The 25720-nt window shown below is 47.7% G+C and overlaps 1 protein-coding gene across 3 annotated transcripts in view; it reads left to right on the top strand.

The window, feature by feature from the left end:
* Nucleotides 1–25720, top strand: part of Ano6 (anoctamin 6) — a 187060-nt gene that overhangs the window by 137970 nt on the left and 23370 nt on the right. For all 3 annotated transcript variants that reach the window (XM_021183693.2, XM_021183694.3, XM_029469721.2), the window contains 6 exons: nt 3148–3208; nt 12672–12814; nt 17564–17641; nt 22179–22404; nt 23433–23602; nt 23806–23903. In XM_021183693.2, coding sequence (XP_021039352.1) covers nt 3148–3208; nt 12672–12814; nt 17564–17641; nt 22179–22404; nt 23433–23602; nt 23806–23903 — 776 coding nt within the window. The remainder of the gene's footprint in view (nt 1–3147; nt 3209–12671; nt 12815–17563; nt 17642–22178; nt 22405–23432; nt 23603–23805; nt 23904–25720) is intronic.

Below are 25720 nucleotides of genomic sequence, written 5' to 3'. Positions count from 1 at the left end.
TGGGTAGGGCATTAGATTCTCAGGACAGATGAGATGGTCATGAGCCACCACGTAGTTACTGGGAATTGAACGTAGGACCTCTGGAAGAGCAGCCAGTGCTCTTAACTTCTGAGCTATCTCTCCATCCCTAGATACTGACTTTTATACTTTAATAGTGTGTGTGTGTGTGTGTGTATGTACACAAGCAAGTGTTAAAGTGAGAGGAGGCATTTTGTGGAGTTGTTTCTCTCTTTCCTTTTTGGAGAGGTTCCACATCACAGGCTTGTGCAGCAAAGCATCTTTTCCTGCTGAGCCATTTTGCGGGTGCTCTTCAGTGTTCTTATACTGATTACATCACCTTTGACACATAGCACCTGCGATGTAGGCAGAATCCCTCTCCCATTTTACATGTTGAAACACTAAGGCCACGAGAAACTAAGCAGCCTGTTAAGCTCACACAGTTAGGAACTGGCAAGGACAAGAGCTACAGCAGATCTGCGCTGCCCACCATGCCACATTTCTCACGGACTGGTAGCACTGGGCACACAACCCTGAAATCCAGATTTGTGTTTGAACACCTTTCCCCACTACTAGTTATGATGACAGTGGCACACTGTCAGCCTAATTGATTTCTATACTTAACTAAGATTAAAGAGGATTTAACTGCCTGTCCCTTGAGCCAAGGCAGTGCCCAAACAGAACTAGAAGACTGTGCACTGATTAGTAAGACTCAAGGAAGCCGCTGGCTGATGGCTTTGGACAGATGAATCACAGGCAGTTGTTAGCGCATTTCCCCAAGGCTCTGTCTGCACCCAAGCAGTAGCCGTGTACCCACAAAGCCACAGTGGAAGGTCTGCTCTGAAGATATCCATTACACTTCCCTCCCCTCGCCACTTCATTCCTTCGGCTCCACCTACACTACCTTAGCTGAGGACTTTCAAGTGTCTTTCATTGTTCAGGGAGAGGGTTGGGGGGAGTGGGGGGCGGGTCTTTGGTTCTGTCATGTTTCCTAAAGGATTTCTTGAATCTCGTGGGAGCCATTTACAAAGCGAAGGACACATAGATAAGAATTTGAGAGAAAGGATAAAAGGGGTGGGGTAAGGATGAGAAGGGCAGGGCAAGGATGAGAGGGGGTGGGGCAGGAAAGACGTTTCTGATTTCTTCCATCCTTCTTATTACATTGATTCACTTACTGATTTCTGCCTCTCCTCTGAAGAGATGTTCACTTGTTGAGATGTGACTCCAATAAAATGCTGACTTGGGGCTGCTCTTAACATAGCATCTGGACCACTGTGCCAGCTCAGCTGCCCATCAAGATAAGCTAGGCTTCTAAGCAAGCATGTACCTTACCATCTCCCCTACTCCTGCTTCCAAAGGGCTCTCAGGACAAAGCAGAGAGAGGCCACATATCTACTTAGTAGCATGGCAGATTCATCTATGTCCAATCTTGCCCTGGGGTACCAGGCACATCCCTCACTGGGAACTAGGCATTTGGCCTGACTTGTATCAATTCCAAAATGGGAGTGACAGTGGATGGAGTCTTGAGGAAGGAGATTTCACATGTGGGATATTTCTCACGGCACTTTGTGTGAAGCTATTTGCAGTAAATGGTTGAAGGACATTTCAGAGCAATGGCTCCCCAAAGGCAAAGAGAAAAGATACAGAAAGCATCATTTGTGGGACATCCAGGCATAACATGTATATCTTCCTTCACCTGGAGATTTTTCTTTTTAAAGAGGGGTTGTCTCCTGAAACCATTTAGAATCATGCTGTTCAGGTAAGGTTCACATGGATGAGGGAGGCACTTGTGTCTGCTTTGGAAACCCTGAGGATAAGAATGTAACTAGATACATAGTTTCTAATGAAAATAAACAATGACTTTGTGCTCGTGAAAATGACACAGCTTTGAATATAAAAGGCAACGGAAACAAAGAAACCTATCTAGGCAGAGTACATTTCCCACTTAGAAACACCTTTGAATGTCACCATTGTAGAAGTTCCCCTGGATCCTCTTCATGCACCCCCTCCCCCCTTTACTCTTCCCGTGGCCTCTGGTAAAACAGGCAGAACCCACTGCTCCCACTTAGCCATTAGCTTTGTGAGTCCTTCCTTAAGGAAGTTTTTAAGTGCTCACAAATGAAAAGATGGTAACTGTGATGGTTTGTATATACTTGGCCCAGGAAGTAGCATTGTTTGAAGGTGTGGCCTTCTTGGAGTAGGTGTGTCACTGTAGGTGTGGGTTTTAAGTCCCTCATCCTAGCTGCCTGGAAGCTATTTTTCTCCTAGCAGCCTTCAGATAAAGATGTAGAACTCTCAGCTTCACCTATACCATGCCTGCCTGAATACTGCCATGTTCCTACCTTGATAATGGACTGAAACCTCTGAACCTCCAAGCCAACCCCAATTAAATGTTTTCCTTAGAAGACTTGCCTAGGTCATGGCATCTGTTCACGTCAGTAAAACCCTAACTATGACAGAAGTCAATTAGATTTTTTTCCCCAGCCAGTCATAAAGGCAAATAGGCTATGTATCCATCACCAAAGAGGCGGAGTTTGGCAGCCGTGGTAGCTCCGCCCCAGTGAGACAGTAATCCTTCCTGATAATTGTACCAGAGCCATCAGCAGAAGCACCTGCATTGCCTTGATCCCACTGAAAATCCTCATCATCGCTTACAGATGCAAAGCCGTCCTCGGGAGGGTGGAAGCAGAAGGCTCCTGGAGGAGAGCCATCACTACATAAACGCAGCTTTGTATTTTTTTTTTAAATAAGGAAAGGAATATTTCTGGAATTTATCCTCTGAGGGGACTGAGACACTGATAAGAGGCAAACCATAAACTTACTTAGAGGGCACTGGATCCTTAGAGCCATTTGCCACATTCTCCCACTCACTCTGACAGCTCATAAAAGAGGCTTTAAAGGCCTGCAATCTTAGCAGATGTGCCTAGTTCTTTATCGCCGTGTGGAAAGATTCCACTGGAAAATGTACTCAAGGCTCAGACGGCGAAAGCTGTTTGCTTTTAAAATGTGAGAATACGTGTGGTGATTGTTAAACCAGCATTGGGCTCAGCGAACACTGCAGGCTGCAGAGTGTACGAAGTGTTACGTATTTGCTGAATTTCTGATAAGTGAGGAATTGATTTATTTATGCCTTGCTGCTCTGTTTTCCAGAAATTGTGCATCTTTGACAGTTTTGGAACCCTGATCTTCGCTGTATTTATGGGAGTGTGGGGTAAGTTACTTTCAGTTTTCTCTCAGTTTGATGGTGTCTGTGCAATTTTGTGTAAGCTATTAAATTCATGTACTTTTAGGACCACGTTCTGGCTGAACTTCCATTCCTCCAGAGCTTTGTTGGTAGTTGTCATTCGATTTTACTGTATGAAAATTTACCCTCAGAAATCCATGGCTTCAACCACACACGGTTTCATTCTTTTTTGTTTTTGTTTTTCTGTTTTTCTTCTCTCAGTTCCCTGAGTCACACATGGCCTGATCTTTGTGGTGAGCCATTGGCTTCTCTGTAAAGAGGTGATGTAGCAGTAAGAAGCCTGGCCTGGTCTGTGGGGTTCCAAATGGTCTCACCCTCAAATTGTCTAGCCTAGGATTCTGTATGGGTCTTCAGAGATACAAAAGGACGCAAAGGACCACAGACCTCAATGGGTTTGGCATTAAGATTATTATTGACATTTATTCTTTGAGAATGTCATACAATTAAATCTGGTCATATCCACCCCCTGCTTCATGCCTCAAGTTGCCCCCGATCCTCCCCAGTGTGTCTTCCTCTCAACTTCATGTTCTCCTCTTCTATTCTGAAATAGCTCACTAAGCCCAGTTGGCGCTGCCTGGGTGTGCACGGGCTCTTGGCCAGCTTCTGGAGCCTAGGCAACCCTACCTCTGGCCAACCATCCAGAGAAGAATGAGTCTCCTTCCCCAGGTAGCTGCTGAATGCCAGCAGCTTCTCCATTAGAGATGACTTTTGTGAGCTCACCCCTAGTCTATGTTGCAATTTGGATTGGCTTATTGTGGGCAGGTCTGGTGCAGGTAACCATGGCTACTATGAGTCTGTGTATGTAGCAGCCATGCCTTATCCAGAAGACAGTATTTCATGGTACTCTTCCCTGTCCTCAAACCATTAAATTCCTCCCCCTCCTGATCCCCCTCTCCTCCTCCCCTTCCTCGCTGTCCTCCCCCTCCTCCTCTGCAGTGATACCTGAGTCTTGGCAGGGGTCTGATAAGAGATGTCCCATTTAGGGCTGAGCACAGGGAAGCTTCTTTACCGACATTGAGAGCATCCTAGAACTATGGGTTTAAATTAAATGCTTAGACAGCTTGGCTGCATGGCCATTTTTAGCAAAGTCCCAACAGTAGGTCCCACCTTAGGGATTATGACCTCCTCAGATCTGGGCTCTTAGCTCAGTTTAGAGTACCAACCTGACTTCTGTCCTGTGAAGCAGACCCCAAAACCAATCAGAAGGCAACTGGCTACCCTATAAAAGTCATGCCACAACTGCGCCCTGGGTACCCACAAATGCAACAGCAACATTGGGCCCATGATTGTAGTATTTGCTAATGTCCTGGCAGCTGAAGCAGCAAGGCAGGCATCCGAGCCTGAGGCATGAGGGCTGGAGTGGAGGAGAGGACCCAGGGGTGTGAGCCACTGGAAGCCATCACTGTTTCGCTATCCATCGTCTCAAATGCTCAGGACCAGAGCTCCTCTTTTCCCTGCCCCTCCCCCTCCCCTTTGACTAGACAATCACAGGAACCTCTTTAGTCCCCAAATACAAAATCTGCAATAATCCAAAATCCCAGTGTTAGTGTAAGTCAGTGCTCATCGTGTTTCCATATTCCAGGTTGGTAGGTAAGGAATGCTTATTCTTATACTATAACAGTCCCCACAGTTGGGATTCAGCCTGGGGCAGGGGCAGCCGTGAGGAACAGGAGAATGTCCGCGAGCTTGCTTCTTTTTATAGTTTTATAGGATCGGAAAGTTTTTAAGTATATTTCACTGTGGTAATAATAGCCAGTTCTCTGTAATAGAATAGATGCAATCTTGACACGTAAGTTCTTCCTAGAAACTGGATGTTGTTTGTCCTTTTTAATGTGGGTAGCATCGGTAATGTAGCGAGGAAAGCATTTCATTTAAAAGCAGCTGTCTGAGTGTTTGATTGGCGTAAATACTCTAACATAGAGGGAAACGTCCCATCATCAAGGATACAGGCATTCGATTTCCACTTGTGTTTTGTGCATTGAGATCAGCAATGTCAGGTCACAGGAAAGCATAGGGAAGGAACTGAACCATGCCTCTCAGCTTGAAAGGCAAGTCATTAGTGTGTGCACACACAGAATTGGGGATTGGGGGTCTTTGCAGGGCAGGTGGTGGGCCACCGAATGGTACATTGTACCCTTAAGAGATACATTGTACCCATGTGCTGGGTGGTATAGAGAGATTCTTACACGTCTGGATGGATGTTGTACCTGTCAATAATATATCTAACCACTTGTGGCCTAGGCAGGAAATAGAAGGTGGGAGGAACACCTGGGAGGCAGAAAGAATTCTGGGATAGCACAGGCAGAAGATCAGCCTGGGAAGATGTGACAAGACAGGTGCAGGGTACCTAAATACAGGTAACCAACCAGCCGTGTGGCAGAATGTAGGTTAAATTAATTAGGATATTTTAGTTTTGATCTAGTTAGAGCCTAGCTATATGGCCAAAGTATTTATAAAAATATTTTTGAGTCAGACTCTTTATTTCTGGGATCACGGGACTGGGAGTAAGAACTGGGCCTAACTTCTACAGGGTGGTGGTGGCTGGCACACGCCTTTGAATCCAGCACTCTGGAGGCAGAGGCAGGTGGATCTCTGAGTTCTCCGAGTTCGAGGCCAGCCTGGTCTACAGAGCAAATTCCAAGACAGCCAGGGCTACACAGAAAAACCCTGTCTCAAAAAACTATAAATAAATAAATAAATAAATAAATAAATAAATAAATAAATAGCAAGCAAGCCAACCTCTGAGTGGGAAGGAGAGAGGGAGAGAGAGAAGACTGACCTGTGGATAAATAAATAAATAAATAAATAGCAAGCCAACCTCTGAGTGGGAAGGAGAGAGGGAAAGAGAGAAGACTGACCTGTGGATACTGTTCAGGGACACCGAAATCTAAGGTGACCACACCTACCCAGTAAGAGGCCCTGTCATTCAGACACTTGGCATGTTTTACTGGAAACCACGCACTGGAAGATACTTGGCACAGAAGCATAGAGCAGGCAGGGGGTGCAGCTCAGTGGGAGGATGCTTGCCTACCTTGCCTACCATTGCCTACCATGAGTGACGCTTTGGGTCAGATCTACGTATTAGAATCCTCTGTGTTGCCCTCCACTGTTGTAAATACATCACCTTCCTCCAGTAGTAGCCAGGGAGCTACGCACGTAGGTCAGTACTCTTAATGTTGTGTGAGCCACAGCTTGTGATCTCTACAGCTCTCACAGAAGACATTTTAAGTAAAAGGAAAAAAAAATATATTAATTTTGATGGAGGAGGGACAAAGCCCAAATTTCCCTAAGTTTCCTCTCTCTGATCGTTAACTGCACCCTGGTTGTAGAACTGTCATGCATCAGGCTGTCTGCCAATCCTGTCTGACTTTAGGGTGCAGAAAGCGTCTCTTGCGTTTTGCTTGTGGTATCGTATGTACATCTTTAAGGATATCTCTCTGATGAACTCTCTAAGTGCTTTACAGCGGTTTCCTCATTACTTCTGCCTTCTGAGGACCACTGCTGTGAACCTCATTACAGGAAAGTCTGAAATTGCAGAGTGGAGGCGGCAGGAGGCTCTGAAGTCATTGCTAACCTCTGCCAATCCTGTGGCAGCTCCTCCTGCACAGCGTATCTGGCACTGACTAATTCTCCGTTCCTTCTCTAGATGGAAATGGTAAACGTTGAGGGCGGAAAAGCTTTTATAATCTTATATAGTACTAATCACATACCTACCTAGAAATAGCCCGCACTTAGGCTGCACCAACCTGGGAGATTTGGGGGAATTCATGGGATCCTGAGCACAAGCTGTGGTTAAAACAAAGATTCTGAACACATCCCAACCTCATTTCTCCTTCCCTGACTTTCCCTGGCTTAGATACGTGGTCATACAATACCATTTTTTAATGATCACATTTAAGGGAGAGTTTTAAACAAGGTGTAGTGATTTCTGGGAAACCATTAGCTTCCTGGATCCAAAGATCCATGGAATCAGAAAACCCAGCACCCACACTTGGGAATCAAGAAACTGGTCCCTGGGCTGGAGATGTTCCCGATACTCTCGCTTCTGTCTCTGTTTCAGTGACATACAACCATGGCTAATGAGCATTTTAAAAGTCATTTCTAGTACCCCAGTGCAAGAGAGTCTAGGTTAGAAAGGTGGAATGGGGCGAGAAAGCCGATTAACCATATAGAACATTGTACGTAACGGCATCTGAAGAGCTTTAAGACATCCCAGACTCATGGCAGAGTCTGAACACATCCACCTATCAGAGTTTATGTCTTGCCCTTTGATGTTACAGAATGTAACACTATACCACTCTCAACGATTTTTTGTGTTTTGGACATCTTTATCCAATACATACTTTCTTAGATAGAATGCTATCATAATTAAGATAAGATCTATGCAACACCCCCCTCATCTCTTATTATGTTGGTGGGTACTGGCAGAATTTTAACTGCATCTAGTTGATCAGAGCGGTGGTTCTCAACCTTTCTAATGCTGAAACCCTGTAATAGATACAGTTCCTCAAGATGTGGTGGCCCTCAACCATAAAATTATTGAATTGCTACTTTATAACTGTAGTTTTGCTACTGTTAGGAATTGTAATGTGGATATCTGATGTGCAACCCCTGTGAAAGTATCATTCCTCCCACCCCCAAGGGGTTGTAACCTACAGGTTGAGAGCCCCTGGCCTAGAGCCTCCTGGTATATGGTGTGCCCGGGTACTGAAGTACAGTGGAGCCCAGCTTGTTGTATTGCAGAGACATGGAGCAAAAGATACAGGATAGCAGTCCCTCCCATTTGGGACACACTGCATATGAATAACCCTGATAACTCCCAGAAGACTCCAAACATTGGGTAACTGCACCCCATAGAGTTCTCGGCTGTGAACAAAAATGACGAATCTCCCTCCATTCTTGTAACCCCTTGGGGCTTACCTTCAAGGTTGAGACTCTAACAACCTGGCCACTTGCTCGCTTCAAATCCATTCACTTCCAAGGGTGAACTGCCCAAGAAGTAGGCAGCTTCCAACCCTTCGTGCCAGGGGGCAGGGTTAGGTAGCTGCTACTTTCTCCTTAGGAGTTGGTTAGAATTGTTGTTCATGCTGCTTTTTGAGAGTAAAGGTATCTTTGTGAATCCTCTTCCACTGGTAGAGTTGTTTCATGGAGTCTGCATGCATGTTATGATTTTAAAAGTGAGAAAAAGGGCAAGTGGCCTGTGACCACCCAGACAGAAAGTGACAAGCACAAAATAAGAGCTCTGTAGAGAGCTTGGCTTTTCCCAGGCTTCAATCGGTGACAGATAAAGTGGAAGCCACGCATGGTGGCCCGCACCTTTAATTCCAACACTCGGGCGACAGAGACGGGTGGATTTCTCCGAGGTTCAGGCCCACCTGGTCTACATAGAGATTTTGAGGACAGCCAGGGCTACATGGAGAGACCCTGTCTCAAGAAACAAAATGACTACAACCAAAACGTTCATTAAGAAATTTGGAGCTAGGTTCTTAGAAAGAGGCAGAGATGTTTGATTTCATTGACTTGATTACATTTTGATGTGTTTATGTTTTGTTTAGGGTTCAGAAAAGTAGGGATGGCCAAAGAAATACTTTCTCTAAGCATCCTTGGAACTTTCTCCAAGGTAGATCCTGTTCTAAGACACAAAGCAAGTCTCCACAAGTCTGAAAAGATTGTAATAACCGTAGAAAAGAGGTGGGCCAGTGCAAAGGCTGGCTTAGCAGAGGATCCATGGAGAGTCCCCATCCCCCCGTTTTAGGCCACTTACTCATCAATCCGGCTTCAGAGGATCCAATACCTCGGGCCTCCACCAGCACCTGCACACACAGTTTTAAAAATAATGAAAATAAATTAAAAAACCCAAAAGATAGACTCTTGAAAATCAAACAACACACTTTTGATTGCTGAATGAATAGGTCATTGAAGAAATTCAGAAACAACTCGAAAAAGTTCCTAGACTCAAGTGAAAATTAAAACGCAGTCTACCAAAACCTCTTCAGTACAATGAAAATGGTTGTCAGGGCATTTATAGTTGCAAGTATATACATAAAAATATAAGAGAGGCTGCAAATAAGTAACTTAAGGTACCTGAGGCCTTGGGGAAACAAAAAGAGGATCCCCCAATCAGTAGGCAGAAATAAATTAATTAAATGAGATACAAATTAATAAATTGGGGAGATAAACAAGAAACAAAACAAGGGGGCTGAAGAGATGGCTCATCAGTTAAGAGCACTGACTGCTTTTCTAGAGGTCCTGAGTTCAAGTCCCAGCAACCACATGGTAGCTAACAACCATCTCTGATGGGATCCATGCCCTCTTCTGGTGTGTCTGAAGATAGCAACAGTGTATATAAAATAAACAAATCTTTAAACAAAACAAAACTCAATGAAACAAAGCAGTGGCCCAGGTCAACTGACATAGCAGAGAGTGGGGCAGTGTTAACTGGGCGCTCAAAGATGACTGGTTCCTTAAGCCAAGGTTGGAGGGTACCCAGTTTCTGGCACATTCCCTTCAGTGTATTCAATCAGTGCATTTGTTAAGCTCAGTTGTGCATCTGTGAACAAGACATTCCCTCCCCCATGACAGTGACAGTGTAGGTATGGCAGACCACAAGCCTAGAAGCAAATATAGACCAGGCTTACATGTTGCATGTGTTGACGAGAAGAGGGTGCTGACAGGGGAAATGAAGCGCTGTTTGTGAGAGAGCGCACCTTACTAGAAGGACCTCAGACTTAGGAGACAGAGTGGAGTCAACTTCTGGCATGGGGCATGCTTGGCAGAGTACTTGGGTAAGTTGACGTAGGCCTCCGTGGGGCTGTGTGGATGTTTACCGAGGGGCTTTAGTTCCATAGTCACCCTAAGAGGGTTGACCCTCACACTCCCTGGCAAGGGTCTCAGGAAGTGTCTGTCACTTGAGGCTAGCATAGCTCCTGTGGGTTGTCACAGCCTGCTTCACCCAACAGCTTAGCGTCCTGAAGGTATTTATCTAGCGACAAGCAGTTACCTCATCTTCCCTTAGGCAAGTTCAAAGACACTGAAGGCCTGACTATTTTCTCACCTTCAGTGGGTGAACTGATTCTAACTGCCCAGGCCATTTCTACCACTGACTAACTTGTTGGTGAAGTACTCAATGCAAGCGAGCCTGGGAACTGGGTCCTTGAGCCATTCCCTCATCTTCACCCTTGGAAAGTGTTGAATTCTTGCTCCTCCAGTGTCCTTTCCTCCAAGCCTCAGGCTTCCCACTCTGCCCTGCAGCACCAACTCTCAACCCTAACTGCTGATTGGAAGACAAGAAACACCCATGCCCAGGCAGTATCTCTCCTTCCAGACCTGTTAAGCCAGAAAGACTCTCAGGGCTGGTGCCTGTGCTCAGGACTGTTTTAAAGCCCCCCCCCCACCACCACCACCCTCCTAATTGCCTCTTATGTGCAGCCCAAGTGAGATCTGCCACTGTACACACCTCATTTAGCCATCCCTCCAATCCCAGTCAACACTGAGGACTCCAGACTTGGCTGGGTTTTCTCAGTCCTCTAGACTAAGACACCTGCCCACAGGCACCTATTATCACTGTCTCAGTTACTTTTCTATTGCTGTGATAAAACACCATGACGGAGGCAACTTAGAAAAGTGTTTACTTGCGCTCACTGTTTCAGAGAGTTAAGGTGGCGAGGCATATTGATGGTAAGCGGTAGGCATGTTGGCTGGAGAAGCAGCTGTGAGCTCACATCTTGATACTCAAATAGGAAGCAGAGAGAGGGAGAGGGGGAGGGGGAGGGAGAGGAGGAGGGGGAGGGAGAGAACAGAGCTTACAGGGACTGGCATTGGCTTTTGACTCGCCAAAGCTTGCTCCAGTGACACACCTCCTCTAATAAGGCCACACCTCCTAATCCTTCCCAGACAGTTCCACCAAATAGGCAACAACTATTCAAATGTACGAGCCTGGGGGATCATTCTCATTCAACACCCACACAGACCCAATGTCGTCTTTCCCATGTGCTCCTACACGACACTAGGATCAAGTGCTCTGCTCAAACCAGAAGCCTGGCCTGCGTTGACCTCTTCCAGCCCCTTCATTACACCTTGCATCTATCCTGTCTGCTTCAACGTCCTTCACACGTGCATCCTTATCTGGTGTTACCTACAATGGAGGTCCTCCTGTGCCTGTGTTCACACAAGACCATCACCAGTGCCCCCTCCCATCCTTTGTTAAACTTCTGGCTCCTTTCAGGGTCTATAATATTCTTTGTAAGGTGCCCTCCTGCATATCTGACACTTGGCTGGCCCATCTTCCTCATCTTAACGCTGCAGTCAGAGCCTGGCTGGAGAGCACCTGGTGTCCTGGCCTCCTTGACATGGGCAGCCCCATGAGGAAGATAAACCTTTCACCTGCCACCTTCCTCCCTCACCTGATCATGTCAGTCATCCCAAGACCTCACATGGCCCCCTCCTCTGGAAGTCTGTCCCTGGAGGTCTGGAAGTCTATTGTAATGTTCTCAACCTTCCAGATGCTGCGACCCTTATATATAGTTTCTCATACCATAACATTATCTTATTGCTACCTCATAATTTTGCTACTGTTATGAATTGTAATGTAAGTATCTGATGTGCCAGATATCTGATATGGGACCCCTGCAGGGGTGTGACCCCCAGGCTGAGAGCCACTGGTCTGTTGGCCAAGTCTAGCACCGTCTGCTCTGGCTTGCTCTGCTGTGTCTCCCATCTCCATGCATCACATCGAAGTCCCTTTTTCTCTTTCTTGTTCTCAGCATGTAGTGGACACTTGAACAGTAATTGTGAACAGAACCATGGTAATGTCAGAATGTTTATGTGAGAAAGACTAGAGACAGTGCACTAATTAAAAGAGCCTAGGAAACTGACCTGGAAGCCGTATCTCCAATACGTTTGACAGTATTAGGTCTTTTTTTTTTTTTTTTTGAATTACATATTATGAAAAGTAAAGATGCCTAATTGCTTCATGTTTGTACAAAATTGAGAAAGAGATTGGTTTTCCATGTAAAAATATTGTTTTAGCTCATTTAGAGGGCACTAGAATGTTCTTTCTAGCCCAGTCCCAGGGGGAGGGAGGAAGAGGAGAACGGAGGACATAAGGAAAGGCTGAACCATGGACCAAGCTTAAGTAGGGAATTACTTGTGTGTTCAGTTGACCAAGTGTGGGTTGCAGGCTTTGTGTCTGACTTACACACTTGCCTTCTGACCGTCCCTGTGGCCCGACTCAGAACAGCATGTATTACAGTGTTTGCAAATTACTAACATTTTCATTTAAAGAAAAAAAGAAAGAAAAGCACTTCCTGCCTTTTAAATGTTAGCATCTCCTATAAATAGACTGCACTCACCACAAAGAGGAGTGGTAATTCCCAGTGTGGAGTCTGACACCAACCTTAAAGAGCCACACTGTCCTCTTCTCTCCTGTCAGTTACATTGTTTTTGGAGTTTTGGAAGCGGCGCCAGGCAGAGCTTGAATATGAATGGGACACTGTTGAGCTACAGCAAGAGGAACAGGCCCGGCCGGAGTACGAGGCCCAGTGCAATCATGTGGTGATAAACGAGATCACTCAGGTACGTGTCTGTACTGCTGCAGTGCAGTGCTTTCCTGCAGGTTCTCAGCAAGGGGATGCAGTGCAGTGCTCTTCCTGCAGGTTCTCAGCAAGGGGATGCAGTGCAGTGCTTTCCTGCAGGTTCTCAGCAAGGGGATGCAGTGCAGTGCTCTCCTGCAGGTTCTCAGCAAGGGGATGCAGTGTAGTGCTCTCCCTGCAGGTTCTCAGCAAGGGGATGCAGTGCAGTGCTCTCCTGCAGGTTCTCAGCAAGGGGATGCAGTGCAGTGCTTTCCTGCAGGTTCTCAGCAAGGGGATGCAGTGCAGTGCTTTCCTGCAGGTTCTCAGCAAGGGGATGCAGTGCAGTGCTTTCCTGCAGGTTCTCAGCAAGGGGATGCCGTGCAGTGCTCTCTCTGCAGGTTCTCAGGAAGGGGATGCAGTGCAGTGCTCTCTCTGCGGGTTCTCAGCAAGGGGATGCAGTGCAGTGCTCTCTCTGCGGGTTCTCAGCAAGGGGATGCAATGCAGTGCTCTCCTGCAGGTTCTCAGCAAGGGGATGCAGTGCTCTCCCTGCAGGTTCTCAGCAAGGGGATGCAATGCAGTGCTTTCCTGCAGGTTCTCAGCAAGGGGATGCAGTGCTCTCCTGCAGGTTCTCAGCAAGGGGATGCAGTGCAGTGCTTTCCTGCAGGTTCTCAGCAAGGGGATGCAGTGCAGTGCTTTCCTGCAGGTTCTCAGCAAGGGGATGCAGTGCAGTGCTTTCCTGCAGGTTCTCAGCAAGGGGATGCAGTGCTCTCCTGCAGGTTCTCAGCAAGGGGATGCAGTGCAGTGCTCTCTCTGCAGGTTCTCAGCAAGGGGATGCAGTGCAGTGCTCTCTGCAGGTTCTCAGCAAGGGGATGCAGTGCAGTGCTCTCCTGCAGGTTCTCAGCAAGGGGATGCAGTGCTCTCCCTGCAGGTTCTCAGCAAGGGGATGCAGTGCTTTCCTGCAGGTTCTCAGCAAGGGGATGCAGTGCTCTCCTGCAGGTTCTCAGCAAGGGGATGCAGTGTAGTGCTCTCCCTGCAGGTTCTCAGCAAGGGGATGCAGTGCTCTCCTGCAGGTTCTCAGCAAGGGGATGCAGTGCTCTCCTGCAGGTTCTCAGCAAGGGGATGCAGTGCAGTGCTTTCCTGCAGGTTCTCAGCAAGGGGATGCAGTGCAGTGCTTTCCTGCAGGTTCTCAGCAAGGGGATGCAGTGCAGTGCTCTCCTGCAGGTTCTCAGCAAGGGGATGCAGTGCAGTGCTTTCCTGCAGGTTCTCAGCAAGGGGATGCAGTGCAGTGCTTTCCTGCAGGTTCTCAGCAAGGGGATGCAGTGCAGTGCTTTCCTGCAGGTTCTCAGCAAGGGGATGCCGTGCAGTGCTTTCCTGCAGGTTCTCAGCAAGGGGATGCCGTGCAGTGCTCTCTCTGCAGGTTCTCAGGAAGGGGATGCAGTGCAGTGCTCTCTCTGCGGGTTCTCAGCAAGGGGATGCAGTGCAGTGCTCTCTCTGCGGGTTCTCAGCAAGGGGATGCAATGCAGTGCTCTCCTGCAGGTTCTCAGCAAGGGGATGCAGTGCTCTCCCTGCAGGTTCTCAGCAAGGGGATGCAGTGCAGTGCTTTCCTGCAGGTTCTCAGCAAGGGGATGCAGTGCTCTCCTGCAGGTTCTCAGCAAGGGGATGCAGTGCAGTGCTCTCTCTGCAGGTTCTCAGCAAGGGGATGCAGTGCTTTCCTGCAGGTTCTCAGCAAGGGGATGCAGTGCTCTCCTGCAGGTTCTCAGCAAGGGGATGCAGTGCAGTGCTCTCCTGCAGGTTCTCAGCAAGGGGATGCCGTGTAGTGCTCTCCCTGCAGGTTCTCAGCAAGGGGATGCAGTGCTCTCCTGCAGGTTCTCAGCAAGGGGATGCAGTGCAGTGCTTTCCTGCAGGTTCTCAGCAAGGGGATGCAGTGCTCTCTCTGCAGGTTCTCAGCAAGGGGATGCAGTGCAGTGCTCTCTCTGCAGGTTCTCAGCAAGGGGATGCAGTGCAGTGCTTTCCTGCAGGTTCTCAGCAAGGGGATGCCGTGCAGTGCTTTCCTGCAGGTTCTCAGCAAGGGGATGCCGTGCAGTGCTCTCTCTGCAGGTTCTCAGGAAGGGGATGCAGTGCAGTGCTCTCTCTGCGGGTTCTCAGCAAGGGGATGCAGTGCAGTGCTCTCTCTGCGGGTTCTCAGCAAGGGGATGCAATGCAGTGCTCTCCTGCAGGTTCTCAGCAAGGGGATGCAGTGCTCTCCCTGCAGGTTCTCAGCAAGGGGATGCAATGCAGTGCTTTCCTGCAGGTTCTCAGCAAGGGGATGCAGTGCTCTCCTGCAGGTTCTCAGCAAGGGGATGCAGTGCAGTGCTCTCTCTGCAGGTTCTCAGCAAGGGGATGCAGTGCAGTGCTCTCTGCAGGTTCTCAGCAAGGGGATGCAGTGCAGTGCTCTCCTGCAGGTTCTCAGCAAGGGGATGCAGTGCTCTCCCTGCAGGTTCTCAGCAAGGGGATGCAGTGCTTTCCTGCAGGTTCTCAGCAAGGGGATGCAGTGCTCTCCTGCAGGTTCTCAGCAAGGGGATGCAGTGCAGTGCTCTCCTGCAGGTTCTCAGCAAGGGGATGCAGTGTAGTGCTCTCCCTGCAGGTTCTCAGCAAGGGGATGCAGTGCTCTCCTGCAGGTTCTCAGCAAGGGGATGCAGTGCAGTGCTTTCCTGCAGGTTCTCAGCAAGGGGATGCAGTGCTCTCTCTGCAGGTTCTCAGCAAGGGGATGCAGTGCAGTGCTCTCTCTGCAGGTTCTCAGCAAGGGGATGCAGTGCAGTGCTCTCTGCAGGTTCTCAGCAAGGGGATGGAGTGCAGTGCTCTCTGCAGGTTCTCAGCAAGGGGACGCAGTACAGTGCTCTCTCTGCAGGTTCTCAGCAAGGGGATGCAGTGCAGTGCTCTCTCTGCAGTGGTTCACAACATGATCCACCAGGCCATCAAGGGGCTTGAACAGTGTAGGTGCCTGAGCCCATCATGGCACCATTGAGGTGCTGAGTATCCCAGATGTGTCTGGACACTGCTTAGGACAGTGTATGTAGGAGACCACTGTGGTCCTTCTTATGCAGTAACAGTAAAATGGGTATATTTTAGAGAGGGAAAGGGAGGCGTTGTTGTTTAAGGAAGCCATGTTAGCGGGTACAGGTGAGCCTCAGTCATCACAGGCAGCTTCCTTGCATCCAGTTATCATCCTGGGCTCGCCCAGCTGCCCTTCTGTCTTGTGCTCAGTCACTGGCCCAGGTTCTGGTTGGGCTGTACACACAAAAAAATCCTGTGACTCTTATCCTAAAGTCAGAAGGGGTTGAAGGACAGGAATGTATATGGCCCTACTGTGTGCCAGCACTGTGTGTGGCATCTGTCACTGAAAGAGTCTGCCTGTTGTGACTACTGCTGCCAAAAGAAGAAATCTGCCCCTACATCCCCAACCCCCCAATAGGTGATTTCTGGGTGTTTGTGGTATTTCTGTCAACAGAGCTGTTCTTAGTCATCAGTGTGGGAATCTGTTCCCACAGAAGGTTTGGAATAGGAGCCACCACTCCTGGGTGGAAAATTCTTTTACCAAGTGTCTGAAATGTCCCCAACTGTAGTTTTCTAAGTTAGTACCCTCCAGATTTTCAGACTGTGGGTGCTATAAGGGATGGAGAATACCTGAGCATCCTCATCTTATAAATAGCACAGCAGGTAACATTTGGGATGCAGGAAGCCCCCTTCCTAAATAATGACTGCTGTTTGCTAGAGAGTACAGGGCAGTACCTAGGATATTCCAGTATGAAAGCTGTAATTCATGCAATGACAAAGCCTCCAGAGAACCAGAGGGGAGATGGTCTGGCCATTTAAAATGGTCAGCTAATGAACTAACCCTCACCCCCACCCACTGTGAAATGCTGTTTAGTAAAATTTCCAAATGAGATTTCACTGTTCTTTATTCCTTGTTCTTCCTCTGTTGCCTTTGTACATCCTCCTGGGTTAGAGAGCAGAGTCCTGTGTTGCTGACACTGCAAGCTGAGGCTCAGGTCCTAACCCAGCAGCTTATGGATGGGCTGATCCCAGATCTGCGCCTCAATCCCCTCATCCATAAAGTGGACGTGATAGAGTGTCAGTGTTGCTATACTGAGGACTGGGGAGAGGGGTGCGTCTGAAGGTCACTTCGGGTACTAGGCACAGAATGAGCACCAGCTAAGGTACACACCTGGCGCTACACCTCTGGCGCTACACCTCTGGCTATTCTTCTGAGGAAGTCAGGAAGAGTGTTGTCTTTACTCTTGGTAAATTGTAAGATGGAAACTCCCCAGAAGTTCATTGTTATACCACGCTAATATATAAAATTTAGGCAGGGCGTGGTGGCACATGCCTTTAATCCCAGCACTTGGGAAGCAGAGGCAGGCGGATTTCTGAGTTCGAGACAGCCTGGTCTACAAAGTGAGATCCAAGACAGCCAGGGCTATACAGAGAAACCCTGTCTCGGAAGAAAAAAAAAAAAAAAACCTTGACCAGAACCCATGGTTCTGATGGCTGAGAGCATTTGCCGGGTGAGTAAATATCCACCACCAAGACAAGCCAACCCTGAACATGGCCTCTGTGTCCATCTGAGATTACTAACTACGCGGTCACGAGTGAGAACAGTATGCCGGCAAGCTAGAGGTTGATTTGTTTTTAAGTCTAAGATCTGTTGACGCACCCCGAGATGTCAGCAGCTCTGCTGGTGCTGCCCCCTTGACCAGCCGTTTCTATTCACCAGGAGGAGGAGCGCATCCCATTTACCGCCTGTGGGAAGTGCATCCGGGTCACCCTGTGTGCGAGCGCCGTCTTCTTCTGGGTAAGAAGCTGTCTCGAGCCTCTGTTTGAGTAACTGTTTAACTTTCTCTTTATTACATGACACTTTTTTTTTTTACTATCTCCTTTAAAATATTGAGGGAAGTGCCAGCCAGGCCTACATGGTCTCCTCTAGAAAGGTGTGGTTGCTACATGGTCCCAGAGAGAGATGGCGCTAGAGCGCTCCCTGGCTGTCACGTGGAGTATTGCCAGGTCAGGGTTCCTTCTCCATTGTCCATTTGTGGCTCTTCTGTTTCTTCACTCAATTCCTGTCAGCAGATCAGGGGTTTCCGGCCATTACTGAAGAACCCAAGTAGGAGGCAGTAAGAACGCTAAGAAATTGCAACAGCAACAACTAATGTTAATTAGTTAATGTTTAAATCTTAGGACTTTCCATACCAAAAATATATGCCAAAGAAGAAGGGATTAAAAACAAAAGAAAAGAGGTTTTAAAATCTGATTTTAGACGAGAAAAAATTGCTAAAACCATCAGACTTTACAAACTAGTTCTGTTTGTTATTAATAAAAAACATATTAGCTCAATAGCGGTGGTGTACACCTTTAATCCCAGTACTCAGGAGGCAGAGACAGGTAGATCACTGTGAGTTCAAGGCCAGCCTGGTCCACAGAGCAAGTTCTAGGACAGCTGGGAATAGACGAAGAGAAACCCTATCTCAAAAACAAAACAAGCTAACTAACTAAACTATTAGTAGTACAATTTAATGACAGTTTTGTTTGGCTTAGGATTAAAGAGATCAAAGGATGTGACGTGGCAGCCAGATCCCGGCTCTGAGGCAGGGATTTAATGCATCAGGAATGAAGACTTGTAGCTCCAGAGTGAGTTAATGAACACTGGAAACACTTGCTGGTTACTGAGGAAAGGAAGGCAACCACTTTGGATGGCATGCCGCAACAAATGCCAGAATACTTTAAACCGTAAGCCGTCAATAGAAACAAAAACGAGTGAAGGTACTTTCTGGGTCTAAAGCGACTTTTCTAAACTCCACTAGCAGCGGAAGGCATTTAAGAAAAGCCAGATTTTGACACACTGAATATAAACAAAATACCCGGAGACATATAAACACACGGGAGGCGACACAAGACTGATACCTTAGGATGGAGCCCCCACAGCTGCAGGAGCTCAGTAGCAGGTGACAGCACACGTATGCACTAACCGAGAAAAATACAGTGGCCCATATAGGAGCACATCCTGAACCTGGTAGGAAGAGATCCGTGCTCATTGTGAGATTCTGCTCTCTGCCTCTCGGAAGCGCCATGTCGAGGTGACAGGCTGCCGTGTCAACCTCTCCAACGAGAGCAGGTGATTTTGTTTCTCAGTCTTTCCTAGAAAGCAGGTGGCTCAGAAAGATGTGTGTGTGTTTGCTTACTTTAGCTCTTACAGACTGTCCATCAAGAAACATGTCCAAGTCCGGCGTGGCCGCACTGATCTGTCATGTCAGTTTTCACAGAACCAAGACAGGATGGTTAATCCGAAGTCATCGTGGGCCACATAGCAAGATCTTGTCATGAAAGGGACAGGTGTTATGGAGAGGCGAGAATATTTTCACAGACATTATCACATTTTATAACACGCGTGCTCACACATAGGCCTATACACACTTGAACACCACCGTCTAAAATGGCCTACTTCAGACTCAGCCAGACAGTGGAAGGCTGCATTTCCATAAAAAAAGTTTGCTCATGGCATATCCATGATGTGTGATATTCGTAAGGTTTATGATGAGTTCAAGGGAAAGAAAGATACAAATGATTCAAAAAGTGGCTTTTAATGTGCAAATAAGGCATAATTCTGAAATAATTTTGCTTTTCATAGTTATCTTACCTATTTTCTTGATAGTACCTTTTATAATTAAAAGGTTTGTTTTTGTTTTTAATTGGAGGTGATAAAGCCAATTTCCCTTTAGTGTATGTGATAGTGACGTTGGGTTTATCAGTTCCTGGAAGTCTGGGTATAATTTCGGTGAGATCTGGTAACTCCAACTTAATTATCCAGTAGGTACCCAGTAGGCTGAGGGTTTAGGAGAGGTTGACTCTACAGAGGAAAGGCCAGCTTCTCTCCTCGAGGGGGAAGGGATCTATGTCAGTCCACTGTGGAGTTCTCTGCAGCGATCTGAAATATGTCAGAGTCTGAAAAAGATAAACCTGAGGGGCGAGTGTGCCCTGCTCCAAGAAGACCAAGCAAACCCAGCAAACCCCACAGCCAGTCATGGAGACCTAGCAGGTTTTAGAACAGCCCTGGAAAGGTACCAGCATTTGTTACCCAAGCCAAGGGCGGGGCAGGCCAGTGGGAAGCAGAGCTTTGGAGGTCTGTGTCTGACTCCCACGCTTTCCCCTCCTGTTGGCTTAATCTAGAACAAATTTTTACTCTCTCAGCCTGTGTGGTATCTCAGGCTTCTAACCCTGCCTACGGTACAGACTAATTAGACAATCCACCGGCAAAAGAGTGTCGAGCTTGGCAGTGAGAGCTCACTCCAAGGGTGCTCTGGTGATGAATAATTATAAAAGTAATTGGGGGTGGAGGGGGGGATTATTAGAAAGGTTTTTATTAAATGGCCTGTTTTGGAAAAAGGCAGTGACTTCTTCCATCAGCATAATACAATTTTTCTCAGCCTTAGTTAATTTACACATGTGCGCGCCCATGTGCACACACACACACACACACACACACACACAGATCCTTTTCATTTCACAAGACTTAACTGTGAAAGAGGAAAGGAGATAATGAGCGAGAATACAGGGAAATACAATGCCTTCTCTGTATGCAGATGGCACAGCAAGGAAGGAAACGTCTTTTTAACACTTTGTTTGCCATGGTCATAGCGAATACTACCCAGTGCTAGTCCTAGGCCTTAGAGGAGTATTCTGCCCATTGGATGGGGAGAGTGAAGCCAGGGGAGTGGGGAGGGGGGTAAACATGTACAGGGGTCCGCAGCCAGCGGCAGAGCTGGGGTTCCCATGCAGAAATCTGCAGCTCCTCTTCCCTATATGTTGACGTAGGGTGAGCCTTGCTAGGTTCTGGAGTTCTTGTTCTCTGTAGCTCCCCACACCGCCACCCTGGCTGTCATCATGAGCAATGAGGCGGAGCCCATGGTACTAAAGTATATCCAAGGAAGAAACCATAGGGACAAATGGCCACTCCGACGGTGTCTGAACCAGGGCTTCTCAACCTTCCCCACCCTGTGAACCTTTAATACAGTTAGTTCCTTGTGTTGTGGTGCCTCCTGACCATAAACTGGCCAGAGGAAGCCAACCTGTTTCCTGAGAAAGTAAAATCATGTGTAGGCTCTGTGGAGGGCACCCTGGTGATCCCGGGAAGTGGGATTCAGAAGTGCAGCAGGTCCATAGAGCGGAGCTCGAGGGGACGCAGGTGTGCATGACAGCTGAGTGTGAAACCATGAGAAGCCCTTAAAGCAGAGAGCTGCTGCCAATACCCGGTACCTCGGCTAGTGCTCCAGTCAGACCCCGCTGCTCCCGTGGTAAAGGCAAAGCCAGCCCCCATGGACTCTTCGTGACTGGTTCTCTGATGGGAGGGATGGACTGCAGAAACCCTGGCTAACTCCACACCTAAGGGACACTTTCACAGCTTCTGGGATCGTAAACACTCTTTCTACCTAAGACAGCAGTTCTCAACCTTCCCGATGCTCCGACCCTTTAATACACTTCCTCATGTTGTGGTGACCCCCACCCATCCACCCACCCACCCAGAACTGTAAAATTATTTCGCAGCTACTCCGTAACTGTAATTTTGCTACTGTTAGGAATTGTCATGTAAATAACTGATAGGCAGGATGCCTGTTACATGATCCCTGTGTGATCCATGTCACTTCGCCTCCAAAGGAGAACCATTGATCTCGAAGGTCCCTCCACCTTTGTGCTATCTGAAGATAAAGCTCCTTTTGACATAGACATTCTTTTTTTTAAAAAAAAATATTTATTGATTCATTTATTTTATATATGAGTACACTGTAGCTGTACAGGTGGTTGTGAGCCATCGTGCAGTTGCTAGGGATTGAACTCAGGACCTCTGCTGGCCTCCGGCCCTCAGATTTATTTATTATTATAAATAAGTACACTGTAGCTGTCTTCACACACACCAGAAGAGGGCATCAGATCCCATTATAGACGGTTGTGAGCCACCATGTGGTTGCTGGGATTTTAACTCAGGACCTTAGGAAGAGCGGTCAGTGCTCTTACCCGCTGAGCCGTCTCTCCAGCCTGACATAGACATTCTTTAGTGACACTTTACAGGACAATTGTACAGAACACACAGCAAGTAACATACCATGTCCTCTCCTGCCCGGCACACAGTATGACCGTCAATAGTATCCCTCTCAAGTGGGTGCTTCCTCTTTGGCTCTCCCGTTTCTTCCTACTCTACCCCCATTTCCTCTCGTGGCACTTATGTGAGATTTCCCCTGTGGGGCACCCGCCCCTTCATTATGTGAGCGTGGGTCCAGCCCCAGTACAGCGCTGACTGACTCCTGCGGAGGCTCACGCTGCCGCATCGCTGATGGTTTCAGATCCTGCTCATCATCGCCTCTGTGATCGGGATCATTGTCTACAGGCTGTCCGTGTTCATCGTATTTTCCACAACGCTTCCCAAGAACCCCAACGGGACAGACCCGATCCAGAAGTACCTGACCCCACAGATGGCCACATCCATCACAGCCTCCATCATCAGCTTCATCATCATCATGATCCTCAACACGATCTACGAGAAGGTGGCCATCATGATCACCAACTTCGGTGAGGTTCTGCCCGGAAAGCCACTGAGCTGTTCTCATTCCTGCGGGTTAAGATCGGTAGCGACTTTCGAGCGTGGGCATATCGCTCTGAAGTAAGCTGTGCGCATGCGCATCTTTGTATTTGAAGAGACAACGGAGGTAATGTCCGAGCTCTATAGGCACATCAGGCTGAAGAATATGTTCCGTTCCATTAGCTCCCGTGTTCCGCCGCTGAAAGCACATGGTGTCTTTATTGCGAACAGGCAGAATAGGGTCTCTGCTCTGCTCCAAGCGCACGCCTCTGTCACAGAGCAAACAGCCACACTGGTGGGTGCCTGCCGTCTCCCATGCCACCTCTGCTAATGAAGTTCTCTTCAGTGCTGCCTGCTGTAACGAGTGCCGCTTCTGGATGGCTTGCGTCCCAGGCAGCTGCTTCATGGCTAGAGTCGGGAGCTTCCCACATGGTGCATGCATTTGGGTCTTTCTCAAGAGTGATGGTCAGAGGTCAGCCCGGGCTTCCCAAATGCCTCTAGCCAGTTACTCCTGCCCCACTGTTTCCATCAGATCTTACAGTTCCGGAAGACAAAAGAACAGTCTTCGCTAGGCATTTCAGAGCTGATTTTCTACGGGGTTGGCAGAGTTGCTCAGTGGCACAGGTCCTGGGTTTGATCCCTAGCACCACAACAAAGATAGCTAGAGATTTTAGACCAAAACAGTTCTTGCTAATATTTGATAACATAGTATTTATAGGTTTTAAGGAGAAGTGTTCGTGCGTGCATGTATGTGTGTGTGTGTGTGCACGCGCGCATGTATGTGCACGTGTAACTTGCCATGGGGGATATCATGTTTATTTGCTAAGAAAACTCAAAACAATGTGTAAACTCAGAATTAACACAGCGGCTAAATTAAGGATTGGAAAGCAGGTTAAATTGAAACAGTGTGAATCATATTTCTTTCAGTGTGTGTGTGTTATCTGGGGTAGCGGAGTCTTTGCTTTGGGTCTCAGCGCTGTTTGGAATCTCAGCGTCTCTCTTGTTGATCTAACTGCAGAGCTCCCAAGGACCCAGACTGATTATGAGAACAGCCTGACCATGAAGATGTTCTTGTTCCAGTTTGTCAACTATTACTCCTCGTGCTTCTACATTGCATTCTTCAAGGGCAAATTCGTGGGTTATCCCGGGGACCCAGTGTACTTGCTGGGCAAATACAGAAACGAAGAGGTGAGAGAAACAAAGACATGTTACTCTCTTGACGGCTGAGTTGTCTGCTTGCTTTCTCTCAGCTGCCTAATGAATAGTGACTTCCTTGTGTATTTCTGAGATATTTTTAGCCAAGAGAACAAATAGAGATGTTAATGTGGTGCTTCTTCTTTGCAAGTTACTACACCTGGAACCTAAATGTTGTTCTCTTTGTAACCTGCCAGTGTGACCCGGGGGGCTGCCTCCTTGAACTGACCACACAGCTGACGATCATCATGGGGGGAAAGGCAATCTGGAATAACATACAAGAAGTCTTGCTCCCGTGAGTACTGCATAGGTGGTCCTGGGTGGCAGGAAGGGGGACAGGCCAGCCCACCCACTGAAACAGTTTACCCATGGAGCCATGCGTCTGTCTTAAAAGCAGATTAGAATGCATTGAAATTGAAGGCCTCTGGACAAAAGGTCCAACCGGGAGTTTGTTATGTGTTTAATAATTATAGAGAGAGGCTCAGCAGACAGCTCAGTTGTAATGTGCTTCCTGGGGAATTGGAGACTCCCAGTGCCCATGTAAAAAAACCAGGCACTCCCACAAACACCTGCCCTGTAGTGTTGGGGAGGGAGAAACAAGAGGAGCCCTGGAGCTCACTGGCCAGTGCATGAGCATAGCTCAACTGGGGAGCTCTGGGCTCAAGGATAGACCATGCCTCAAAGAAGCTAGATGATGAAGATTGAGGAAGACACATGATGTCAACCCCTGGAATTTACATGCTCCTGCACACTTGAGTGCACACCCGAATACACGCAGATGCACACAAGCACACACGGTAGTTATAGAAGACCTTCATCTTCATCTCTAACAGAAATCCTACCTGCTGTAGTTTATGTCTCTCAGGTTATCACTGAGATGGCTGTGTAAACAGACCTTTGAGAAAGGGCCCTTGTGGTCTGGAGAGATGGCTCAGTGGGTAAGAGCACTGGCTGCTCTTCCAAAGGTCCTGAGTTCAAATCCCACCAACCACATGGTGGCTCACAACCCCCCTGTAATGAGATCTGATGACCTCTTCTGGTGCATCTGAAGCCAGCTATAGTATACTTATGTATAATAATAAGTAAATCAAGAGAGAGAGAGAGAGAGAGAGAGAGAGAGAGAGAGAGAGAGAGAAAGGGTTCTTAGCACTGTGAACTTCATATTACCACAAATTTGCATAGCATCCCCCACCCATGCATACAGAAGTCATCAATAGTAACATGTCACATGCCTAATATGTGCCAGTCTCTGCACTAAGAGCTGTGTGTTTTCATGTGTATATGTTTATGTGTGCTGGTACATACTCACATAGCTTGATTTCATAAATCTTAATCTCCCTTTTGCTAACGAAGATCTGTGGCTTAAAGGGATTATGTGACTTACCCAGATCACACTGGCAGGGTGAACTTACAGTGGGATTTGACTCTAGGATCCCATGACTTCAGACACCTCCTGTGACCCCTGAGATATCAGAAACAATCACCACAGCAGCTCCCCATTGTTAGCAAGGGCCCTGCTGTAGGATCTGTCCACAGTCCAGCGCTACCTGTATTTTGTGCAAACAGGACGCTTTTTTTTTCCATTGCATGTTTTTCCATTGCAGTTTTGCACTAGTTTTCCATTGCAGTTTAACAAATTATTACATGCTTAATAGGATAAAATAAGGTCCAATGTCTTCCCATCCCAGAGGTCAGAAGTCTGGCATGGGTCTAACTGAGCTAACTTCAAGGCGTTGGCTACCCAAGGCCTTTCCAGTTCTCCCGTGAATCTGCTTTGGCCTTTTCAGGCCTTGAGGTCTCCTGAGCCTTTGCCTTGGGAAGCTGCCTGTCAAAGTGCTGCTCCATTCTATGGTTCTCAGCCCTCACTGTGCCATGAAAGATGGCCTCCCGTACTGTAGTGGCTGCTTTCTTGGAACCTGACACTCTTCAGATCTTTAGGAGGCCTGCAGGGAACCTCCCTGGAGGCTGTTCTGACCACACACATCCTTTGGCAAAAGCACTTTCTGGCTTCCATTTTTTGTTTTCATGAAACTTCTGGTCGCCCTTCTTCTGTGCCTCCTCTGTTGACTCCTCTCTATTCTGTGCCAGTACTAACAGTGTCCCCTCTCCCTA

Source organism: Mus caroli, unplaced genomic scaffold (genome assembly GCF_978045245.1).
Source record: "Mus caroli unplaced genomic scaffold, Mus_caroli_1 scaffold_16, whole genome shotgun sequence".
In the NCBI taxonomy this organism is placed as follows: domain Eukaryota; kingdom Metazoa; phylum Chordata; class Mammalia; order Rodentia; family Muridae; genus Mus; species Mus caroli.
This window is presented reverse-complemented; position numbering and strand designations above follow the sequence as displayed.